The sequence below is a fragment of the Danio rerio genome, chromosome 8 (genome assembly GCF_052040795.2).
Source record: "Danio rerio strain M-AB ecotype USA chromosome 8, GRCz13ab, whole genome shotgun sequence".
NCBI lineage: Eukaryota > Metazoa > Chordata > Actinopteri > Cypriniformes > Danionidae > Danio > Danio rerio.
The window spans coordinates 59302406-59323882 of record NC_141028.1 but is presented as its reverse complement, the minus strand read 5'-3'; the positions used below and the strand labels follow the sequence as shown (position 1 = coordinate 59323882).

The following is a 21477-nucleotide window of genomic DNA, read 5'->3' as shown; positions in this document are numbered from 1 at the left end:
GAGGGATGAGTTTGTTAAAGCCAAACGAGGCCGTGGCGAAAGTGGAGCCCCAGGTACACAATTACAGAAATAGGTTTTTCCACCATTTATTGAATTTAAAAACTATTTAATAGTTACAAAACTATAATTAAGGAACAAATTATTTCTTTGATAAGTGGAAAGGAATATCTGAACCTATCGGTTTACAATACACTGATGCCTGTTTTTATTGCTATTGACCTTATTCTAAAATGCGGAAGTGCGCCTGTTTTCGTGATTGTCTTAGAACTTCCGATTTAGTCGCCTATGGGAGAAATGACTAGGTATAATAAACGGCAGAAAATGGCCAAACTACTTCTCTAAAAACAAATGTTTGCATGACTATACAGACCAAGTAGAATAATATAATAAGAAAATATCAAATTGCCACATCAAGCAGCGTAACGAGCAGTTTTAAACGTCAAAAAATGAATGGAAGTGAATGAGATAAAAAGATTCAAATGGCAGCACCCGCTCGTCGCCGGAGAATAAGGTGAATTGGTGATAATGGTCAGGAATGTTGGACCATTATTGCCTTTTAGCATAAGTGGAGGAGAGAAACTAGCCCGACAGTTATGTGTCAACTGTTGATCCGGCTAAATCTAAAAAAAAATACATCAGTATTTTTTAGTGAGTGTGCTGTTTTGCTTTTATTCTTGCCATAATAAACAATGTAGAGCAGCCCATGTTTATTCATATTTTAATAAACTTTAATAGGTAGAACTGTCCGAGATATGAATAAAAGCAAGTGATGCATCAAAGTTTGATTTAAAGCAAACAAAAAAAAGGCTTGAATGGTTATAAAAATCCTTATCATTAAAGTAATTTATAAACATAATTAGTTTAAAAATATTTAATATTTATGACGTAGTTCCGGAAACTTTCTACTTCTCTGTTTATCCGTCTGACTTTACAGTGGGTTTCTTTTAACCGCCCCCTGACGTTTCAAAGAATATCACAACGGCGAATGCAGCAAGTATAAAAGCCTCGTCCGCGACGCGGTGCCAGGTGAAAGTATAAATCAGGCTTAAGACTCAAAATCACCCCAGAGTGGATGAAAACATCCCTAACAGCACACAAGGGTCAAAAGCCCTTTTCTCACATACAGACCTTTCCGGGAAATTACCGGCAATTTTTCCGTAAAGGTGTGTATGTGTGAACAGGCCCTTTTTGTAAAATAGCGGTAAATTCGTTCTGGCTATTTTCTGGAAAGAGAAGTTGTAACATTACCGGGAATTTGTCGGAATGCTGCGCTGCGGGAACGCAGAAGGAGGAATGCACTGACGTGAGACGTCTACTTCAGCCAATCAGAACACTCAGACGCATTCATGTCTGCGCGGTTTATGAAAATAAAAGCCTTCGAATATTTTCCCAGACACAATCAGCTGCTAGATGTTAGTCAGGTGACATTTCTATGTTCCTTCTTAATGCCAACTGCGTAAATAGTCATTGATAAGATAATAAGCCGTCGTTTGTTTACCTTCAAGCTGTGACGCGTGTGCACGTGAAGCAGTCGGTGAGCGCCAGCACACACGTATATCATGTACATCTCGACATGCGGAAGCGTTCCCCCATATGTTTTCATCAAAGTTGTTCACAACACTGATCCATCCACAGAGTTTATAATGTAGTCAGATGTTTACAAACACAAACGCAGCCGTTTAGAGCTCACTTCTGGTTAACAATGTCAGAATTTACTGGTATTTTGAAATGGATGTGTGAACGGTCTTTTCCGTAAAAATATCGCATTGTCCTCGCCTGTGTGAACAGCGCTTTATTGAATTTACCAGTAAAGTCGTTCCAGAAATTTTTCCGGGTATTTACCGGCATCACTGTGTGAAAGGGACTATAGACATAAATTGGGTTTCAAACACAGTTTTACCTTGACTTTACTGCGATCTAATCTTGCTCCACCCTGACAGAACAGTAGTACATTTAACAATAAAGGAAACAGTTCATGCTAATGTCTATCGGCACGATCGCAGTCATCCTGAGAATGCAGCATACTGTTGCTTTCTGAACGTAGTGCCACGTGAAATGGAGCTTGCATAACTGTAAGTGTCTGAGTTCTTGTGCAGAGTGTGTATGTTCTCTTGGCATCCTCATTAGTTCGCCAGCTCTGCTCATTGTCAGTTGCTGAGTTTAGTCTGCTGTGTTCCAGCCAGATACTCTTCACACCAGACCAGCACACGACTGGAGGGAGCGACTAGATGAAGCACAGAGAGAGAGAGAGAGAGAGACCTGTGTGAAGCTCAATTCATTAATGCACTTTGGTGTGTTTTTTTGAGATGTTGAGTGATTGTAAGAAACTGTCTGGTGCAAAGCTGGTGGAAATGACAGAGATGAGTGTTTTCTACAGGTGGTTTGTCAAGCCCACTCACCTGTGTGAGGTGCACTCAGAATATAGGTGATACCATTTCATTAAAGACCATTTCTTCCCTAGAGGAACAAAGTAGTAAAAGAGAAAATAGTGGGCGTGGCTTGCTTTCCTACTGCGTGCTGATTGGCTGTAGGAAAGTAGCCATTTCATTCACAAAGATCTAGAAAAGGGTTTGGGGAGAGTTATGGTGGCTTGAGAAAGATAATAACATGCTAATTCATGCTAGAAACATGCTAACAACATGTTGATTCATGCTAGAAACATGCTAACATGTTTATTCATGGTAATTCTTGCTAACAGCATGTTAATTCATAGTAACAACATGCTAATTCATGCTAGAAACATGCTAACAACATGTTAATTCATGCCAACAAGCTAATTCATAGAATCATGCTAATAGCATTATAATCTGTTGGAATCGTGCTAACAAAATGCTAATCAACGTTAGGCACGTTAACAACATAATAATTAATAGTAGAATCTTGTTAGTTACATGCTAATTCATGCTAGAAACATGCAAATTCATGTTGCATTCAAGCTAACAACATGCCAATCAATGTTATAACATGCTAACAGCTTGCTAATTCATGCTAGAACATGTTAGTTTTATGCTAATTCATGTTAGAATCATGCTAACAACATGCTAATTCATGCTGTTTATATGCTAATCCATGCAATAATCTTGCTAACAGCATGCTAATTTATGTCAATTCATGTTAAAATCATGGCTAATTCATGTTAGAAACATGCTTACAACATGCAAATTCATGTTGGAATCATGCTAACAACATGGAAATCAATATTAAAGACATGCTAACTCATGTTGTCAAAATTGACAGTTGGAGGGGTTTGGTTAAGTCCCAAGAAAAATGAAATATTAATCGACAAAACAGTGGGTGTGGCTTGGGTTTTTTTTTACTGCAAGCTGATTGAATGTAGTTAAGTAGGCGTTTCATTCATAAAGATGGGGAAAAGAGTTTGGGGAGAGTTTTTACAACCTAACAGACTCCTCCTGCTCACCATTTCTGTTTGTTGTCAGATCTGACAGTTGGAGGGGTGTGGTTATGTTAGCCCCGCCCAATACCTCAGACAAACCTAATCTAAGAATTTAAAATCCGTTTTTACTTTGTATTGTGACACAGTTACTAGAGGAATGGAATATTAAATGAGAAAACAGGGGGCGTGGCTTGTTTTTTGTACTGCTAGCTGCTTGGATGTAGTAAAGTAGGCCTTTCATTCAAAAAGATCAGGAAAAGGGTTTTAGGAACAGACTTCTCCCCTTCCTCCCATTTCTGTTTGTTGTCAAAACTGAGTTAGAGAGGCGTAGTTAAGTATGTTAGCTCCCCCACTACCTCAAACAGATGCATTCTGTGAATTTAAAGTCCGCATAAACAAGAAGTTGCGACCATTTTTTAATTTTTTTTTTTCGTATTGTGATGCAGTTCTTAGAGAAACAGAAAATAAAATGAGAAAACAGTGGGCGTGGCTTTTTTATACTGTGAGCTGATTGGATGTAGTAAAGTAGGCGTTTCATTCAGAAACTTAATGAAAAGGGTTTCGGGAACAGACTCCTCCTTCTCCAATTTTGTTTGTTGTCAAAACTGACAGCTGGAGGGGCGTGGTTAAGTATGTTAGCCACGCCCACTACCTCAGACAGACCTAATCTGAGAATTTACCTGAAAACAATCAGGACGTGCATTTTCAGATTTTAATTTGAGATTATTCAGATTAATTTTGCAATTCATGCACAGATGAATTGCTGACCACCAGCAATGTGGGCTAACACAATCAATATGCTTAATTTTAACTTCTTTGTGTACTTTTAATCTTGACACAAAGTTATTTGTTGCCACAGCACAAGGGAGATCCCCGGATCTTTGAGGAATATGAGGTTTATATAAAGATCTCCTCCAAGATGGAGTTATTTCTGATGACACTCATGAGATAGAGAGAGAGAGAGAGTGGGCTGAGGCAGATTTCTCATCAGTGGGCAGATTTTCTTCATGGCCAGAGACCAACACATCAAGAGCCAAGAGCAGATGGCCTCATAACAATAAAATGCCTCCTTTTTTCCCTTTTGTCAGATGCATCTTTCATTTTTCTCCAGTGAGCACCACTCCTTCCTTCTGCGTGTTTACCTCTTGTGAATGTTAATGGACTTGCCTGGAGGTCTGTTTTGCACTGAAAGATGTCTGTAAAGCCCTAAATTGGTTTCTAATTGGCCCTCTGTGCTTTTTTTGGACTTTGCTGGAAAGAGAAGCTCAGCGGTGACCTGAGTCTTCTTGTCAGCCAACGTTGAGTATGTTTTCATGGACACCAACTCTCTGATTTTAATACGATCAAGACAATAGTCTGATTTAGAGTCTACCATGGAAACAGTGACTATTGATGACCTTAATCTGACTAGAGTCATAATGGAGCTAAATGTGGGGTATTCCTGTTTTAGTTGCATTATTGAAGTGCAGGTACAGACATGTAAACACTGCAATTATTACTATTGTGTAGTACTTTTCACTACATTTTGCGTCAGGACGCACACATGGCTGTTGTCAGGCGTATAACCACAAACGAATGAGAATGGCTTCAAGCAAGAGCACATTTTGGTGCAATTGGGAATGCTGAGAATTCTGAAAGAAATGGACATTATGAAGAGCCTTGACTTTGCCATTTCACTCACTAACTTTCATTAATTCAGAGAAAGCTTTTTACTGGATTCATGAATTATTTTAAATTTACGAATTGGATTTGTGCATTTATGAATTGTGTTTTAAATTTACAAATTGGATTGTGGATTTATAATTTGTTTTAAATTTATGAATTGTATTTGCGCATTTATAAATTGAATTTTAAATTTACTAATTGGATTTGCGCATTTATGAATTGTGTTTTGAATTTACGGATTGCATTTGTGCGTTTATGAATTATTTTAAATTTACGAATTGGATCGTGGATTTATAATTTGTTTTAAATTTACGAATTGGATTTGTGTATTTATGAATTGTGTTTTAAATTTATGAATTGGATTTGTGTATTTATGAATTGTGTTTTAAATTTATGAATTGGATTTGTGCATTTATGAATTGAGTTTTGATTTTACAAATTGGATTTGCACATTTATGAATAGTGTTTTGAATTTACTAATTGGATTTGCGAATTTAAGAATTGTGTTTTGAATTTGTGCATTCATGAATTGTGTTTTGAATTTTCGAATTGAATATGCGCTTTTATGAATTTTGTTTTGAATTTACAAATTGGATTTGCAAATTTTTTCATCGTGTTTTAAATTGTGTTAAATTTACGAATTGGATTTGCGAATTTATGAATTGTTTTAAATTTACGAACTGGATTTGTGCGTTTATGAATCATGTTTTGAATTTACGCACATTTATAAATATCATTTAGAATTTACTAATTAAATTTTGTAAATGTGTATTGTGAATTGTAAATGTATTATTTTTGAGACTGATTGGGCTACATAATGTCCTAAGTCTTCTAATGCATCTCTCCTTCTCTTCCTCAGGGCATCTGGCGTATTCCAGTAGATGAGATCGATCGTCCTGGTAGTTTTGCATCTCATATGAACAGATCCATCGTGCTGTTGCTGCATGTTCTGTCACAACTGAAAGATCACCACACATTACTCAAAATCTCCCTCATGCTTCAGAGAACCCCCGACCAGGGAAAGTAAGACCACTGACTATAATACATTTGTTCAGTGTTTGCATATTTAGAACATGCGGAACGGCAGTGTAATGAGCTGTTTTTAACGTAATAAATAGTTTTGCATGATAGATTTTGTCTTTTTGCTTTACTTTCACTTTTTAATTGAACATTATTTGGATTTCTTCTGAACTATTTCTATCCCTTAATTAAAAATTTAGCACTATTATGACAGAGTTATTATTTAGAGTTTTTATTTAAAGTGCTTTACATAAACAGGAATGAAACCAAATAATTACAAAATTTGTTTTTCCATATTCCAAAACACCGATGTATCACATTTTCTCATTTTACTCTGGGACTTCTCCATTCTGGATCTACTCCCCCTCCTGGGAGTAGATCGCTTTAGCTAGCCAAACGTAATAAATAGTATTGATCTCAGCCATTTGCGCGTTTATGAATCGTGTTTTGAATTTAGGAGTTTGATTTGCACATTTATAAATAACGTTTAGAATATACAAATTCAATTTTGTAAATGTGTATTGTAAATTGCATAAATGTATTATTTTTGAGACTGATCTGGCTCCATAATGTCCTAACTCTTCTAATTCATCTCTCCTTCTCTTCCACCCCGAACCCCCCCGTCACATCTCGGATCTCACTTATTGTAATTATACAATTATGTGGAGTAAAACAGCAAATTAATTTGTGTGTGAGAGTGAGTGTGAACTTTGCGCACTTACCTTGATGTGTCTGAGAAAATCTAAATATGCATCGCAGCTCTCAGAACTACATGGAGTAAACAAAAACAAAGACTGTGTATTTAAATAAGTCTGTGCGAAATATTTACATGACATGGCAAGGTAAGTTTATTTATATAGCACATTTATACACAGTGACACTTTAAAGTGCTTTACGTAAACTGGAATAAAACCAAATAATATAAAAACTGATGAAAACAGCGTAAATACAGACAGTTTTTCCATATTCCAAAACAATGGTGTATCATATTTTCTCATTTTACTCTGGGACTTCTCCATTCCGGATCTACTCCCCCTCCTGGGAATAGATTGCCTTAGCTAGCCAAACGTAATGTAAGGTATTAACCCCCCCCCCCGATTATCCCTGCTGAAAAATCCAGCTTAAACCAGCCTAGGCTGGTTGACCAGGCTGGTTTTAGAGTTGTTTTGGCCACTTCCAGGCTGGTTTCCAGCCATTTCCAGCCTGGTTCTAGCTGGTCAGGCTGGGAGATGACCAGCTAAAACCAGCTGGACCAGCCTGGTTTAAGCTGGACATAGCTGGTTTTGGCTGGGCTCCCATCCTGGCTAGGCTGGTCAAGCTGGTTTTAGCTGGTCATCTCCCAGCCTGACCAGCTAAGACCAGGCTGGAAATGGCTGGAAACCAGCCTGGAAATGGCCAAAACCCCTCTAAAACCAGCCTGGTCAACCAGCTAAAACCAGCCAACCAGCTTAGGCTGGTTTAAGCAGGATTTTTCAGCAGGGATCTGTGGCGAATTATATGGAATATAACAGCAAATTAAAATGTGTGTGTATGTGTGTGAAAGTGAACTTTGTGTGCTTACCTTGATGTGTCTGACAAAATCTAAATATGCATCTCAGCTCTTAGAACTACACGCAGTAAACAAAAACAAAGACTGTGTATTTATACACCATTAAATGTGCCAAGACTGTAATAAAAGGTTAAAAAATCCAGTCCACAATTACTTTATTTATTGAAAATGCGTCATTTTGTGTGTGTTCTTTTAACCAAATCAGTGACATCATTTGTGAATTTGACAATTAAAGAGTTAAATTCTGTAATTTTATAAAAAACATTTAGTAGTTTTGATCAGGACTGAGGTTGATAAACAGATTTATGCAAAATAATAACAAATGTGTCTGATGCATTTTACAGCAGTTTAACTCAGTGGATGTTTTCATCCCGAACATAACACAAGGGTAGTCAATTTGAACAGTGCACACGGGTTAAACGCGTAACAATACGACATTTCTTTATATTTTGTGTGCTACAGGAAGTACTTGCGAGATGTGGACCGACAAGCTTTGGCCAAGCGAGCGTTTTTCTTCACTGTAAAAGTGCTGGAGGACAACCTGGATAAACTCACAGGGGTGAGACACGAGTTTTTGAAAGCTTTCCGGGGTTTTCGCTGTGTTCTGTGGCGTCAGAATTAGGAGCAGAGCAGTGGTCTCACTAGCATGTGTTTCCAATGGAGACACTGCCATGTTTGGGAAATGAGCCTTAAGCCAGATCTGACAGCCAAGGATACGCTTATGTTTGTGCTAACACATTAGTTAATGCCATCCTGACTGCTCAGAGAACAGAGAGATAGCAGCGCTCAACTTGAGCCTGTGTTTAAGTTAAACCAGACCATAGTCATGATCATGTTTTTATTCCCACTGCTAGTGTTACCCTTTACTTAAAGTCTAAACGTATTAGTGCAAAGATTTTTCTGTCATGTGTGTTCAGCATTTGTGAGATCAGAGTATTTGAAGCTTATAACTAGGCCCACATTTAATCTGCTGAATCATTATGTCTGTTTATTTACCTATGGAAATGTATGTACATATACAGTTGAAGTCAGAATTATTAGCCCCGTTTAGATTTTTTTTCTTTTTTAAATATTTCCCAAATGATGTTTGACAGAACAAGGAAATTTTCACAGTTTGTCTGATAATATTTTTTCTTCTGGAGACAGTCTTATTTGTTTTATTTCGGCTAGAATAAAAGCAGTTATAAATTTTTTTAAAACTATTTTTGGGACAAAATTATTAGCCCCTTTAAGCTAATTTTTTTTCGGTAGTCTACAGAGCAAACCATCGTTATAGAATAACTTGCCTAATTATCCTAATCTGCCTAGTTCACCTTATTAATCTAGTTAAGCCTTTAATGTCACTATAAGCTGTATAGAAGTGTCTTGAAAAATATTAAGTAAAATATTAATTACTGTCATTATTGCAAAGATAAAATAAATCAGTTATTAGAAATAGGTTTTTAAAACTATTATGCTCAGAAATAGGCTGAAACAATCTTCCCTCCATTAAACAGAAATTGGGAAAAAAATAAACAGGGGGGCTAATAATTCTGACTTCAACTGTATATTTATTCAGAGTTTAAATTAATTTCACTAGAGATGCACCGATATAGCTTTTTTGGCCGATATCGATTATACAAAGCACTATTCATAAAAATTCGCAAATCTAATTTGTTAATTCAAAACACAATTTATAAATGCGCAAATCCAATTAATTTGGGCAAGTATTTACGTATTAAGTATTTTTACTTGTGAATTCACAAGTTGTGTTTTGATTTTACAGATTGGATGTTGTAAATGTGAATTGTGCTGTGCATGTTTGAGTTTTATTTTTGTAAACGTATTATTTTTGAGACTAGTCTGGTTCCATAGTTGTATGGTAAGATAGCATTACAGGTATTTTTGAAAGAGTGGGAAGCGTGTTAGAATACTTGCTTTTCTTTCTCTCTCTTTCAGACGAGCGATCCCCCTAAACCGTCTGCCACTGGTATGGGTGAAATGACCACGACGGATGTGTCCAACAGACCACCCGCCGCGGAGGATCCCAAATCCTCCCAGTCCAGCCAGCCAAAAACAGCAGTCCCCGAAACCCCTACGGCTACAGGAGGTGAAAGCGGACTTCCTAGCTTTCCTCAGAAATGTTCAGCAACACTCCAGCTTTCCCTGGAGCCTTTGCCTCAGGCCACGGCATCCACACTTCAGGCTACTTCAGAACCCATGGAGCTCGGCTCGGGTTCGTGGTTGAGTTCCTCAAAATTCAAAGACCCACATGTTGATGCTGGATCACAGGAGATTGTTAAATCAGCAGCGGAAGAGACTGAAAAACTCCCAGAGAGCAGTAGAGCGTCAGAGCTATCGCTGGAGGAGTTAAGCATTAGCACTAAACAACAACAACAACAGCAGCAACAGATACAAAATCAGGTGAACGCAGCTAAACCAGCCACGACTCCAATCACTCCCACACCTCTACCCAGCGGCGCTGATCTGGTGGTCCCGCAGAGACCCAGCAGGAAGAGGAAACTGCTGGATGACGTGGAGTCTGGAAAGACGCTGCTTTTGGATGCGTACAGGGTGTGGCAGCAGGGTCAAAAGGGCATGACCTACGACCTTCAGCGCATCGAGAAGATCATGTCGGAGACCTACATGCTGATCAAACAGGTGAGGAATGCTGAAATCCTACCTATTATGCCCATTTTTACTAGATGCCAAATAAGTCTGTGTGTGACGTGACGTTACAGCTTAAAATACGATGCTGATCATGTTTTATAGTTGTTTGGAGTAACTGGCCGCTTTTTAGGTGTTGATTTAATTGTGCTCTTTTAGTGACTGTTGCTTTAAATTCAAATGAGATCCTATTTTAATAATAGGGTGGAGCTAAAATTACCTGTGTTTTAGTATAGTGGCAGATTTACAACAGGCTGTTTATGCTAATGATGGTCAGTAGTGGGCGGGGCTTTCCCCTTCTGATGACGCGTACAAAGGGAGAATGTCAATCAAAGTGTTTCTGCAGACTGTTTCGATCAAGTGTGATTATTAAAAATAGAATTAATCAATGTTTACCACTAGAGGCTGGTTATATTCACAGGCTGCTGCCACACAACTGTGTTTAAACCCCTTATTAAGGGGATTTTTGCATATTAGGTCCACTTTAAGGGTGATGTATGTACGTTCTTGACTGTTATAAAACATAATAATATTATGTTTGCAGATGTTTGGGAGACATGCTGAGTGAATATACTTATTTTTCTAAAAAAAACAATGCTTATGTCAGTTATTCTGCTTTAAAAATGTGCGTTACGTGTTGGAATGTTTGCCTTTGTTTTGGTATGTGTAACTCCGCCCACTGCCAGTTTAGCCAGTTATATTGCAGCACTCCGGGCTAGTGTTTAACAAGTCTCGAGTCCTGTTTAGGAGCTCCAGATGGTTCCCGTCTCTGAACGAGCAAGTTTAAGTTAATTTTATATGGAGCCAGATCAGTCTCAAAAATATTACATTTACAATTTACACATACAAAAATTCGTAAATTCAAATCAGTTCATAAATACACATTCAGTTTGAAACACAATTCATAAATGCACAAATCCAATTCGTTAATTCAAAACGCAATTCGGTAATTCAAAACCCACCTAGTAAATGTGCAAATCCAATTCATAATTTCAAAACCCAATTCCTAAATTCGCAAATCCACTTCATAATTTTTAAACCCAATTTATAAATGCGCAAATCCAATTCGTAATTTCAAAACCCAATTCTTAAATCCGCAAATCCAATTTGTGAATTTAAAACACAATTTATTAATGTGCAAATCCAATTCGTAGTTTCAACACACGATTCATAAAAAATTTGCAAATCCAATTCGTTAATTAAAAACACAATTCATAAACACGCAAATTCTGTTCGTAAATTAAAAACACAATTTATAAATGTGCAAATCTAATGCGTAGTTTCAACACGATTCATAAAAATTCGTTAATCCAATTCGTGAATTTAAAACACAATTCATAAATACGCAAATCTAATTCGTTAATTCAAAACACAGTTCATAAACACGCAAATTCTATTCGTAAATTCAAAACACAATTCATAAATGCGCAAATCCAATTCGTAATTTCAACACACGATTCATAAAAATTAGCAAATCCAATTCGTAAATTTAAAACACGATTCATAAATGTGCAAATCTAAATCGTTAATTCAAAACACAAGTCATAAATGCGCAATTCCAATCCGTAATTTTAACACACAATTCATAAAAATTCGTAAATTCAAAGCACTATTCATAAATGGGCAAATCTAATTCGTTAATTCAAAACACAATTTATAAATGCGCAAATCCAATTAATTTGTATTTACGTATTAAGTATTTTTACTTGTGAATTCACAAGTTGTGTTTTGATTTTACAGATTGGATGTTGTAAATGTGAATTGTGCTGTGCATGTTTGAGTTTTATTTTTGTAAACGTATTATTTTTGAGACTAGTCTGGTTCCATAGTTGTATGGTAAGATAGCATTACAGGTATTTTTGGTGTAAACAAAACACCCATGAAGAAACATCGACTGTAACGCGCTTTTGCTCGTGTTAGTGCCGTCTATCTGGCAACCTGCCAGACATCCATCTAGAGTCTAGGGTCAGTGGAAAACACACCGAATTTCAGTCTTGAAGGCTCCCTCAAATATATGTGGGCATAGTGGGCGTTTATAAAAAATGACATAAGGTGTTTATTAATTAGAAAATAATGCAAATATCACAAATTTAAATATTAGCCAAGCAATTATAAGTGTAAGGCACGATCTTCAGGCACATTCGCTCCTGTTAATGTCGTCAATTTGGCAACCTGTGCTTGTGAAAAAAAGAAAAAACCTAGTTCAAAATCAATACTAAATGCTGCAACTTTAAACATGACGTGGCTTCTGAAAGCTGGTGACACAAGATTTACGTACAACCACTTCCACGGGGAAATCCCACACGTTTATTGAACAAAACCGAGATCAATGATTTACAAGGGGAAGTCCGAGTAATTTGCTACACTGTGGGATTAAACTAGTCATGTGTCTCGTCAGGGAAATCAGACAATATTAGCTTAGTGTTGCTTTGATGTGCGTGAAAGCAAGCTGAACTAGATTTCTGAAGTAAACATGTAGTGTTTGTTTGCCCATGCAAAACGTGCCCACGGTTGCAAGAGTCTCGTAGGTGGTTTCCAGGCTGTCGGTCTGCGGTTGCTAAGGGGTTCTGGGTAGTTTTTGTTTGCTGTGTTGTTGACAGGGTGTTCTAGGTGATGAGCTTCTCTCTAACTCTGATTTTCTGACACCCGAATCACAAATTGTCTTAGTTTCTTTCAAGAAAGCAGGGTTCACACGGGGCATGGAATATCTGGAATATCAGAGAATTTTAAAAGGTGAATTCCAGATATTAAAAGTCAGGAATTCTTTGGTGTCCGACTCATGGAATTTCAGGGACTTTTCAATCGTCACTTTAAATTTTAGTTAAAATATTTTTCAGATTTTTCATGTTTCATGCCTGTAACTATGGTTAGGCTAGGCTATTTTTTAGCTAGTTTGACTAAACTATACCTGTTACCTAAGGCTATTATGTCATGATAATATATACTTAAGGAGCATTCAGTAATACTAATAATACTTGGTTGTGTTAACCCAACACTTGATCAAACAGTTTGGGTTTGGTCATATTTTACCCTACGAGGACTGCTGAGATCTGTTATAAAATTCATTATGTTATAAATACAACATAATATATTATAGAATGCAAAACGTTGTATAGTTTAGTTTCCCCACCACCTTTTTACTTCATTTATGTACACGAAATGTTGTATTGTTGTATTAAATATTGATATTTTTCAAGGTATTGTATTGAAGTTGGAAAAGCCAGTATAGTGACAACACTAGATGCCATTAAATATTTGAAAATGTCATTCTTCTGCTTGGGAATTTGAACAAACTTCCTAAACCAAAATGTAAGCAATAGTTGATTGCTTATGGAGTAGTTCTCCTCCCCCTTTTTACTTCATAACTATAGTCTTAATGTTGTATCATGCTATCGAAAATGGTATCGAATATCGCAATTTTTCAAGGTATCGTACTGAAGTATCGTATTGAAACACTAGATGCCATTAAGTATTTCAATATGTCATTCTTCTGCTTTGGGATTTAAACAAACATCCTAAACCTGCTTATAAAAATACTTGCTTTCGCAAAAAACAAACAAACCAAAAAAACTCACTAATGACAGAATTTTACTAATAATTTATTGTCTTGTTGGATCTAAGGACTGCTGACATAGCGATTCTAACATTTATCATAATATAAATAAATTAAATTAATTATAAATGCAAGAATTGAATGGTTTAGTATTTCCCCCCTTTTTTTCGTAATTTATATACTTTTATGTTGTATAGCTGTATCAAAAATGGTATCGAATATTGAGCTATCATATCGAATTTGGAATACTAGTATCGTGACAACACTAGATGCCATTTAGTATTTAAAAATGTCATTCTTCTGCTTGGGGATTTGAACAAAGTCCAAAAAAGGTATCAAAAATGTTATTGAATATCGCAATTTTTCAAGGTATTGTACCGAAGTATCGCATTGAAACACTAGATGCCATATAGTATTATTAAAAAATGTCATTCTTCTGCTTTAGGATTAAAACAAACATCCTAAACCTGCTTATAAAAATACTTGCTTTCGCAAAAAACAAACAAACCAAAAAAACTCACTAATGACAGAATTTTACTAATAATTTATTGTCTTTTTGGATCTAAGGACTGCTGACATAGCGATTATAACATTTATCATAATATAAATTAAATAAATTATAAAATGCAAAACATTGTATGGTTTAGTATCCCCCCCCCCCTTATTACTTAATTTGTATACTTTTAATGTTGTACAGCTGTATCAAAAATGGTATCGAATATTGATATTTTTCAAGCTATCATATGGAATTTGGAAATGCTAGTATTGTGACAACACTAGATGACAAATTAGTATTTAAAAATGTCATTCTTCTGCTTAGGGATTTAAACAAAATTAAAAAATGGTATCAGAAACGGTATTAAATATCAATATTTTTCAAGGTATCGTACCGAAGTATCGTATCGAAACGATAGATGCCGTTTAGTATTTTAAAAATGTCGTTCTTCTGCTTAGAAATTGGAACAGTCCAAAAATGGTATCAAAAATTATATCAAATATTGATATTTTTCAAGGTATCGTACCGAAGTATCGTATTGAAATGATAGTTGGCGTTTAGTATTTAAAAATGTCATTCTTCTGCTTAGGGATTTAAACTAAATTTAAAAATGGTATTAAAAACGGTATTAAATATCAATACTTTTCAAGGTGTCATACCAAAATATTGTATCAACACTAGATGCCATTTAGTATTTTAAAATGTTATTCTTCTGCTTAGAGATTTAAACAAAATTTAAAAATGGTATCAAAAACGGTATTGAATATCAATATTTTTCAAGGTATCCTATCGAAGTATCGTATCGAAACACTAGATGCCACATAGTATTTAAATGTCATTCTTCAGCTTAGGGATTCGAGCAAAAATGCTTGCTTTAGCAAACAACAATAATGAATGCACTACTTTAAGTCATAAAGCAAGCTGTCTAGTGGAATGCTTAATTTGTGTGTGTGTGTGATAGAGCCACACCATGTTATATTTTACAGACATTAAGGCATCCCCGGGGAGAGAAAGCGAGAGTCAATTGAATACAAATGGAAGTGTGGAAAATTACTGGTGGAGCTAATGATAGTGTAGAACTCCAGCTCCATAACATTTGTCATGAGAGTGCTGAGTCAAGTACGCTATTGTAGAAGAATTCACAAAGAATCACTGAGGTCTGAAAAGGCCCTTTTATTACTCTAACCTCACATTCCTTTGAGTTTATAGTGAATTAATGTAACAAGTTAGACATGTTTGTGCTCTATTGTATGATCTGTATTTAAAATGAGTACCTTTATTCAGCAGGGATGCATTAAGTGACAGTAAAGATGTTTATGTTGATAGGAATTCTGATATTCTGGTGCCGTCACATCTCAGCTCAGGTGTGTGGAGTTTGCATGTTCTCCCTGCATTCGCGTGGGTTTCCTCCGGGTGCTCCGGTATCCCCCACGGTCCAGAGACATGCGGTACAGGTGAATTGGGTAGGCTAAATTGTCCTTAGTGTATGAGTGTGTGTGTGGATGTTTCCCAGAGATGGGTTGCGGCTGGAAGGGCATCCGCTGTGTAAAAACGTGCTGGATAAGTTGGCAGTTCATTCCTCTGTGGCGACCCTGGATTAATAAAGGGACTAAGCCGACAAGAAAATGAATAAATGGTCCCGTCAACTAATTGATCTGCGAACAGTACATGTAGCTTGTGTGGACGCTACTGCGCTACTTGACTAATAAATAGCTTCGCTAAAGAAACGCTATTTGATTTAGAAAGTAGCGACGCTACGACCACGTAGGGGTGTCATGATTTCGATTTTCAATCGAAATCGATCGAAATTTATGCTCAATTTCGATTATCGAATCAAAAAATAGAATCGTCGATGCTGCCACGCCCCAAAAAAACAGGCTTGTTGAAGTGCTTGTTAAACTGCAGAAGCAGGAGACCCGTAGAGAGAACTTAAACCCTCTCCTCTTTCAATGAAGTCGCTGGTGTGGAAGCATTTTGGATTTCCAGTGAGTTATGTTGACAACGTTCGTGTTGTCGACAAAAAAACACCGTTTTGCAAGCTCTGCTATGTACGTATTACGTACGGTTCGTCTGATAGACAACACCGGCATCGCGATCCTCCGCCCGCCCCCGTTGCAAATCCGCTCGCGAAAAGTACACACTCAGGCCCTGTTTACACTGGCTTTGTTTTTAAATGGCATTTTAAAACGACAACGATTTGACATCCACAGTGGCGTGTAGCATTTCTGAGCAGCCCTCCTTCCTCTCTACCGCTGAAAATGCACATCACGTGACCACACAGACACAGACGCACACACAGCCATGCGCTCGAGACAGCAGGTCCAGGCAGTCAGAGGACTGCTTCAATCTTTCACTCACTTGTACTCAGTCATTTTAGCGAACACCTCAGATACTGTTGGCTGGTTCCTGTTGGTTGTGCGTCTTTTTTACCGACGCCATTATAACGACACAGATCACTGCCTATTCACGAGTCCCGCAGAAAAAGTGATTGACAGGTGGTAATTATGTGTGTAACTTGCCTTTATTCATTTACTGTATGATTTGTTTATGGGTAAAACAAAGACCATGCAGGTCAGGTAGTTTAAACGGTAGGATACAAATAATTAATTGGTCATTAATGAATTAATTATTCATAATCTAAAATCGAATCGAATCGTGCCTTTAGAATCGAAAATGTAATCGAATCGAGAATTTGGAGGATCGTGACACCCTTACGACCACGCTACTGAGAAATGCAGTTAAGCTATTAGCATTAGTACTTTAGTAGCAACGCCATTGCCCAACACTGCCTGTCTGAATTAAAAACAGTGGTATTGAATTTGAACACGCTTTTTATCTTTGTATTTTGATAAATATTGTTATTTTTTAATAAATTATGCGTTTTAGTATTTTTAAAAATAATAATAATAACAAATTTGTAAAAAATTATTTATATTTTAAAATAAAAAATTCATGTATCAAAAATGGTACAGAATATTTATATTTTTTAAGGTATCGTACCAAAGTATGGTATCGAAACACTAGATACCATTTAGTATTTAAAACGCAATGTGTAAAATACAACTCATATATAGTGTTTTTAAGCAGAGCAAGCATGACAACTCGCTCTATAAATGTGTCTTTGTTTTGTAAACCGAAAACAAGTTATTATGACTCATTATGCTATTTTTCCCGCCAATACCATCAAGTGTTGAGCTCTGTGTTTAATTATATCAAGGTAAAAAACAAACTAGCAAAGTTGCCGCTAAAGTATGTTATTAGTATGAGAGGTTAATGGCTCTAGCTGGCAGTATACACAAACACACACACACATACACACACATACAAACACACACGGCACTCATCTAGTCCATTATCAGCCTCTACGTCTCTGACAGTGTATCACCTCTCATTTCCCCTGCCTGTGTAATTGCATCTGCTTTGTGAGTGTGTGTGTGTGTGTGTGTGTGTGAGAGTCCTAATTGTAGTGTCTCAGCATGTGTGTGTTTATGAATGTGTATTCTGTGGTTGTTTGTTATGAAGCGGCGGCGTCTGGTTCTCTGGGTGAAGAATCATTCAGCTGACAGTGGAAAGGAGAGAGATTTTTAATGTTGCTCGCTGATCAAATTGGCCTATCTTTACCTCGCCGATTGAGGAAAGGTTGTACGTGACGAATTTAACAATACTCTTTATTTGGAGCCCACATATATAATGCATTATCAAGATATCCGTATGTATATTTCATGAACTCAATGCAGTAAGTTCTTAGATTGGCTTCTTAGGTTTTGCATGTTTTTGCTTTAGAGTCTGGCTAATTTAAAGGGGATCTATTATGTCCCTTTTTACAAGACGTAAAATGATCTTGAAAAAGTCTCTGATGTTCCTAGAGCAGGCAACTGATGGCAAAAATATTATAAAAATTTCGTCAAAAAATACATATTTTTGAATAAATACTGGACATTTAAGGTACTGCACTGTATATAGGCTACGCCTTGGGTTTACTTTCAGATCAGTCTTAAAAATAAACGTTTACAAAAACTCACACAGCACAATTTACATTTACAAAATCCAATTCACAAATTCAAAACAATTTGTAAATTCCAAAAACAATTTGTGAATTTACAGGTAAAAATCATAAATATTTATATAAGCAAAAATAGAATTATATTTATAAAATAGAATTGTGTTTTGAATTTACGAATTGAATTTGTGCATTTGCAAATTATGTTTTGAATTTCTGAATAGAATTTGGGCATTTATGAATTGTGTTATGATTTAATGAATTGGATTTGCGCATTTATGAATTGTTTTGAATTTACAAAATGGATTTGTGCAATTACAAATTGTGTTTTGAATTTACGAATTGCATTTTGAGTTTATAAATTGGATTTGCACTTTTACGTATTGTGTTTTGAATTTACGAATTTGATTTGCGCATTTATGAAATGTGATATGTAAATGGACAAATTGGATTTGTGCAATTACAAATTGTGTTTTGAATTCATGAATTGGATTTACGCATTTATGAATTGTGCTTTGAATTTACGAATTGGATTTTGCGCATTTACGAATTGTGTTTTGAATTTACGAATTGGATTTGCGCATTAATGAATTGTGCTTTGAATTTACAAATTGGATTTGTGCAGTTACAAATTTTGTTTTGAAATAACGAATCGGATTTGCTCATTTATGAATTGTGCTTTGAATTTACGAATTGGATTTGTGCAATTACAAACGTTGTTTTGAATTTACAAATTCAATTGTAAATTGCGGAATGTGTGTTAAATTTACGAATTGGATTTGCATATTTATAAATTTCGTTTTGAATTTATGTATTAAATTTTGTAAATGTGATTTGTGACCTGTAAATGTACCATTTTTTAGACTAATCTTGCTCGATACTTTGTGTACATTGTCGAGAGTAACACACATGCAGATTATTTCAGGATCTGATTTAGGCCCTCATCACGTTTTTGCATTGAGAGGTGCATTTTTGAATGGTTTCTAAAGGCCGTGGGTGTTTTGTGCACTGCTCATGCACCTTGCATAGCAAAAAAGTCTCCTGCAGTTAAAAAAAGTCGACTTTCAGCGTTAAAAGTGCGCTACATCAGTCGCGTCTTTTTCAATCTCCGGTCAAATGAAAGCAGAGGCAGGTGACAGCAGTGGCAAGACAGCTGCGAAGACCTTTAAAGATGGAGGAGAGACTAGTGGTCACAGTTTCCAGATATCCGGAGCTGTATGACTTCACAAATAGTGAATATCGCAATATTATTAAATATTACAATCCTTACAATATCAACAGCAGCGCTCACGCACAATATCGCAGCTAATTCAGTGGTCGCCTAGCAACATAAAAAGCACAGCACACTTCTTTTTGTCTTGTCAACAAAAAAAGGCTCTTTATTTGAGTGAATATCTTGCCTGTATTTTGTTGTACAAACACTTCTTCATGGCATACATGCTATGCTGGTGGTGTAAAATATGATTGTTTCGCTAATGTTTGATACAAATTGTCTCATTTCATAGATTTTCCTTATAAGAGTAATAAGATTTGCATGTGAACTAGTTTAATTTTAAGCTGGTTGAATTAAACATGTTTAATCAAATGTGAATGCATACACTGTACATACTAGGGATGGGAAGATTAACCGATATGTATCGATACGCGGTCATGCGCGTGCACGATGCGAGTGCATCGGTAGAGCAGCAGAGGATGAATGAAATTTTGGAAGCAAATCGAGATGCATCGGTTTTTGCGAGATGCATCGGTTTTTCCAAGATACAGCTTATATTTTTAATATAGAATGTATTTTTTATTTATTAACAAGTGTTGTCAACCTGTTTTTGGCGCATAATTTAATCGACCTACTTAAAGTAAGCCTTAGCAACGGATTTGCGGATGTGTACACTTACACTACAACTGTATCAGGTGTGTGGATGAAGCTAGTGGTGCGCCCTCAGAAAGCGCGAGAAGCAAAACAAACATTTTATTCCCCACTGAGTTTTAAATCTAAAGTATGGCAACATTATGGATTTAAGGATGGACGACATGACAGGACAGATGCAATTTGCAAAAGTGTGCCGCGCATCTGTAAAATACACGGGCAGTACGACTAATCTGAAATCTCACTTGAAGCGGCGCCACTGTGTTGTTGTGAAAGCTCCATCTTCCAGTGGACCTCTATTCTGCCGCCCTATGCGCGGATATAACTGAGGACGCACCGGAGTCGCGGACCTCTGTTCTGCCGCCCTATGCGCGGATATAACTGAGGACGCGCGTGTGTCGCGGACCTCTATTCTTCCGCCCTATGCGCGGATATAACTGAGGACGTGGGTGTCGCGGACCTCTATTCTGCCACCCTATGCGCGGATATAACTGAGGACAAGCGGGCGCTGATGTAGGTGTCGCGGACATAACTGAGGATGCGGGTGGTAAGGGGGGGTGTTGCGGACGCCGCCCTCTCTATACTTCCGCCCTAGGCGGCCGCCTAGGTCGCCTCTATGGACGTGCCGGCCCTGTTCATCTGCAAAGATATTCAGCCTAGTGTCACGGAGAACGAAGGTTTTGAACACCTCCTTCTGTTAATTTTTATTTAATTACAATAATAATAATATTAATAATAATAATGATAAAAATAATTGGGTGTCACAGTGGCACAGTGGGTAGTTTGACCACCTCACAGCAAGAAGATTGCTGGTTTGTTATATTTTTATTAGCCTGTTGTTTACAGTGACAGTGATGTTTCAAAGCAGCATAACACTGCTAGTTCACCACCTTAAGTTTTGAATATTCAGTGGCAAAATATATCTTTGTAAAACTTGTTTTCATAGTTGAAAAGTTAAATCACAATTCTTGTTGTGCAATGCTAAACCTTTATGTTGAAAGAGTGCAAATATATGTATTTATAATACATATTGCACTTTTACATTCTGTTTATCTTGAAAATACTTAAATAATATGTGCTATATGTTCTAAAATGGCCCTCTACTGTAAACTGACACTCTGGCTCTGAGAGAAAAGCCAGTTTGTAAAAAAAGTCTTGGTTTTGCTTGGTTAATAAATAATCAATCAAACTCATTCAATGGCACAGCATCCTCTTTCACATCATCTCATAAACTTGATCTAATTAGTTAGTGCTGAATTATCGCATTGTATCGTGATATGGGTGTGAATC

The 21477-nt window shown here is 36.6% G+C and overlaps 1 protein-coding gene across 8 annotated transcripts in view; it reads left to right on the top strand.

Moving 5' to 3' along the window:
• Nucleotides 1–21477, top strand: part of cabin1 (calcineurin binding protein 1) — a 158434-nt gene that overhangs the window by 97067 nt on the left and 39890 nt on the right. For all 8 annotated transcript variants that reach the window (XM_087265546.1, XM_087265544.1, XM_087265542.1 and 5 more), the window contains 3 exons: nucleotides 5919–6082; nucleotides 8091–8187; nucleotides 9567–10268. In XM_087265546.1, coding sequence (XP_087121672.1) covers nucleotides 5919–6082; nucleotides 8091–8187; nucleotides 9567–10268 — 963 coding nt within the window. The remainder of the gene's footprint in view (nucleotides 1–5918; nucleotides 6083–8090; nucleotides 8188–9566; nucleotides 10269–21477) is intronic.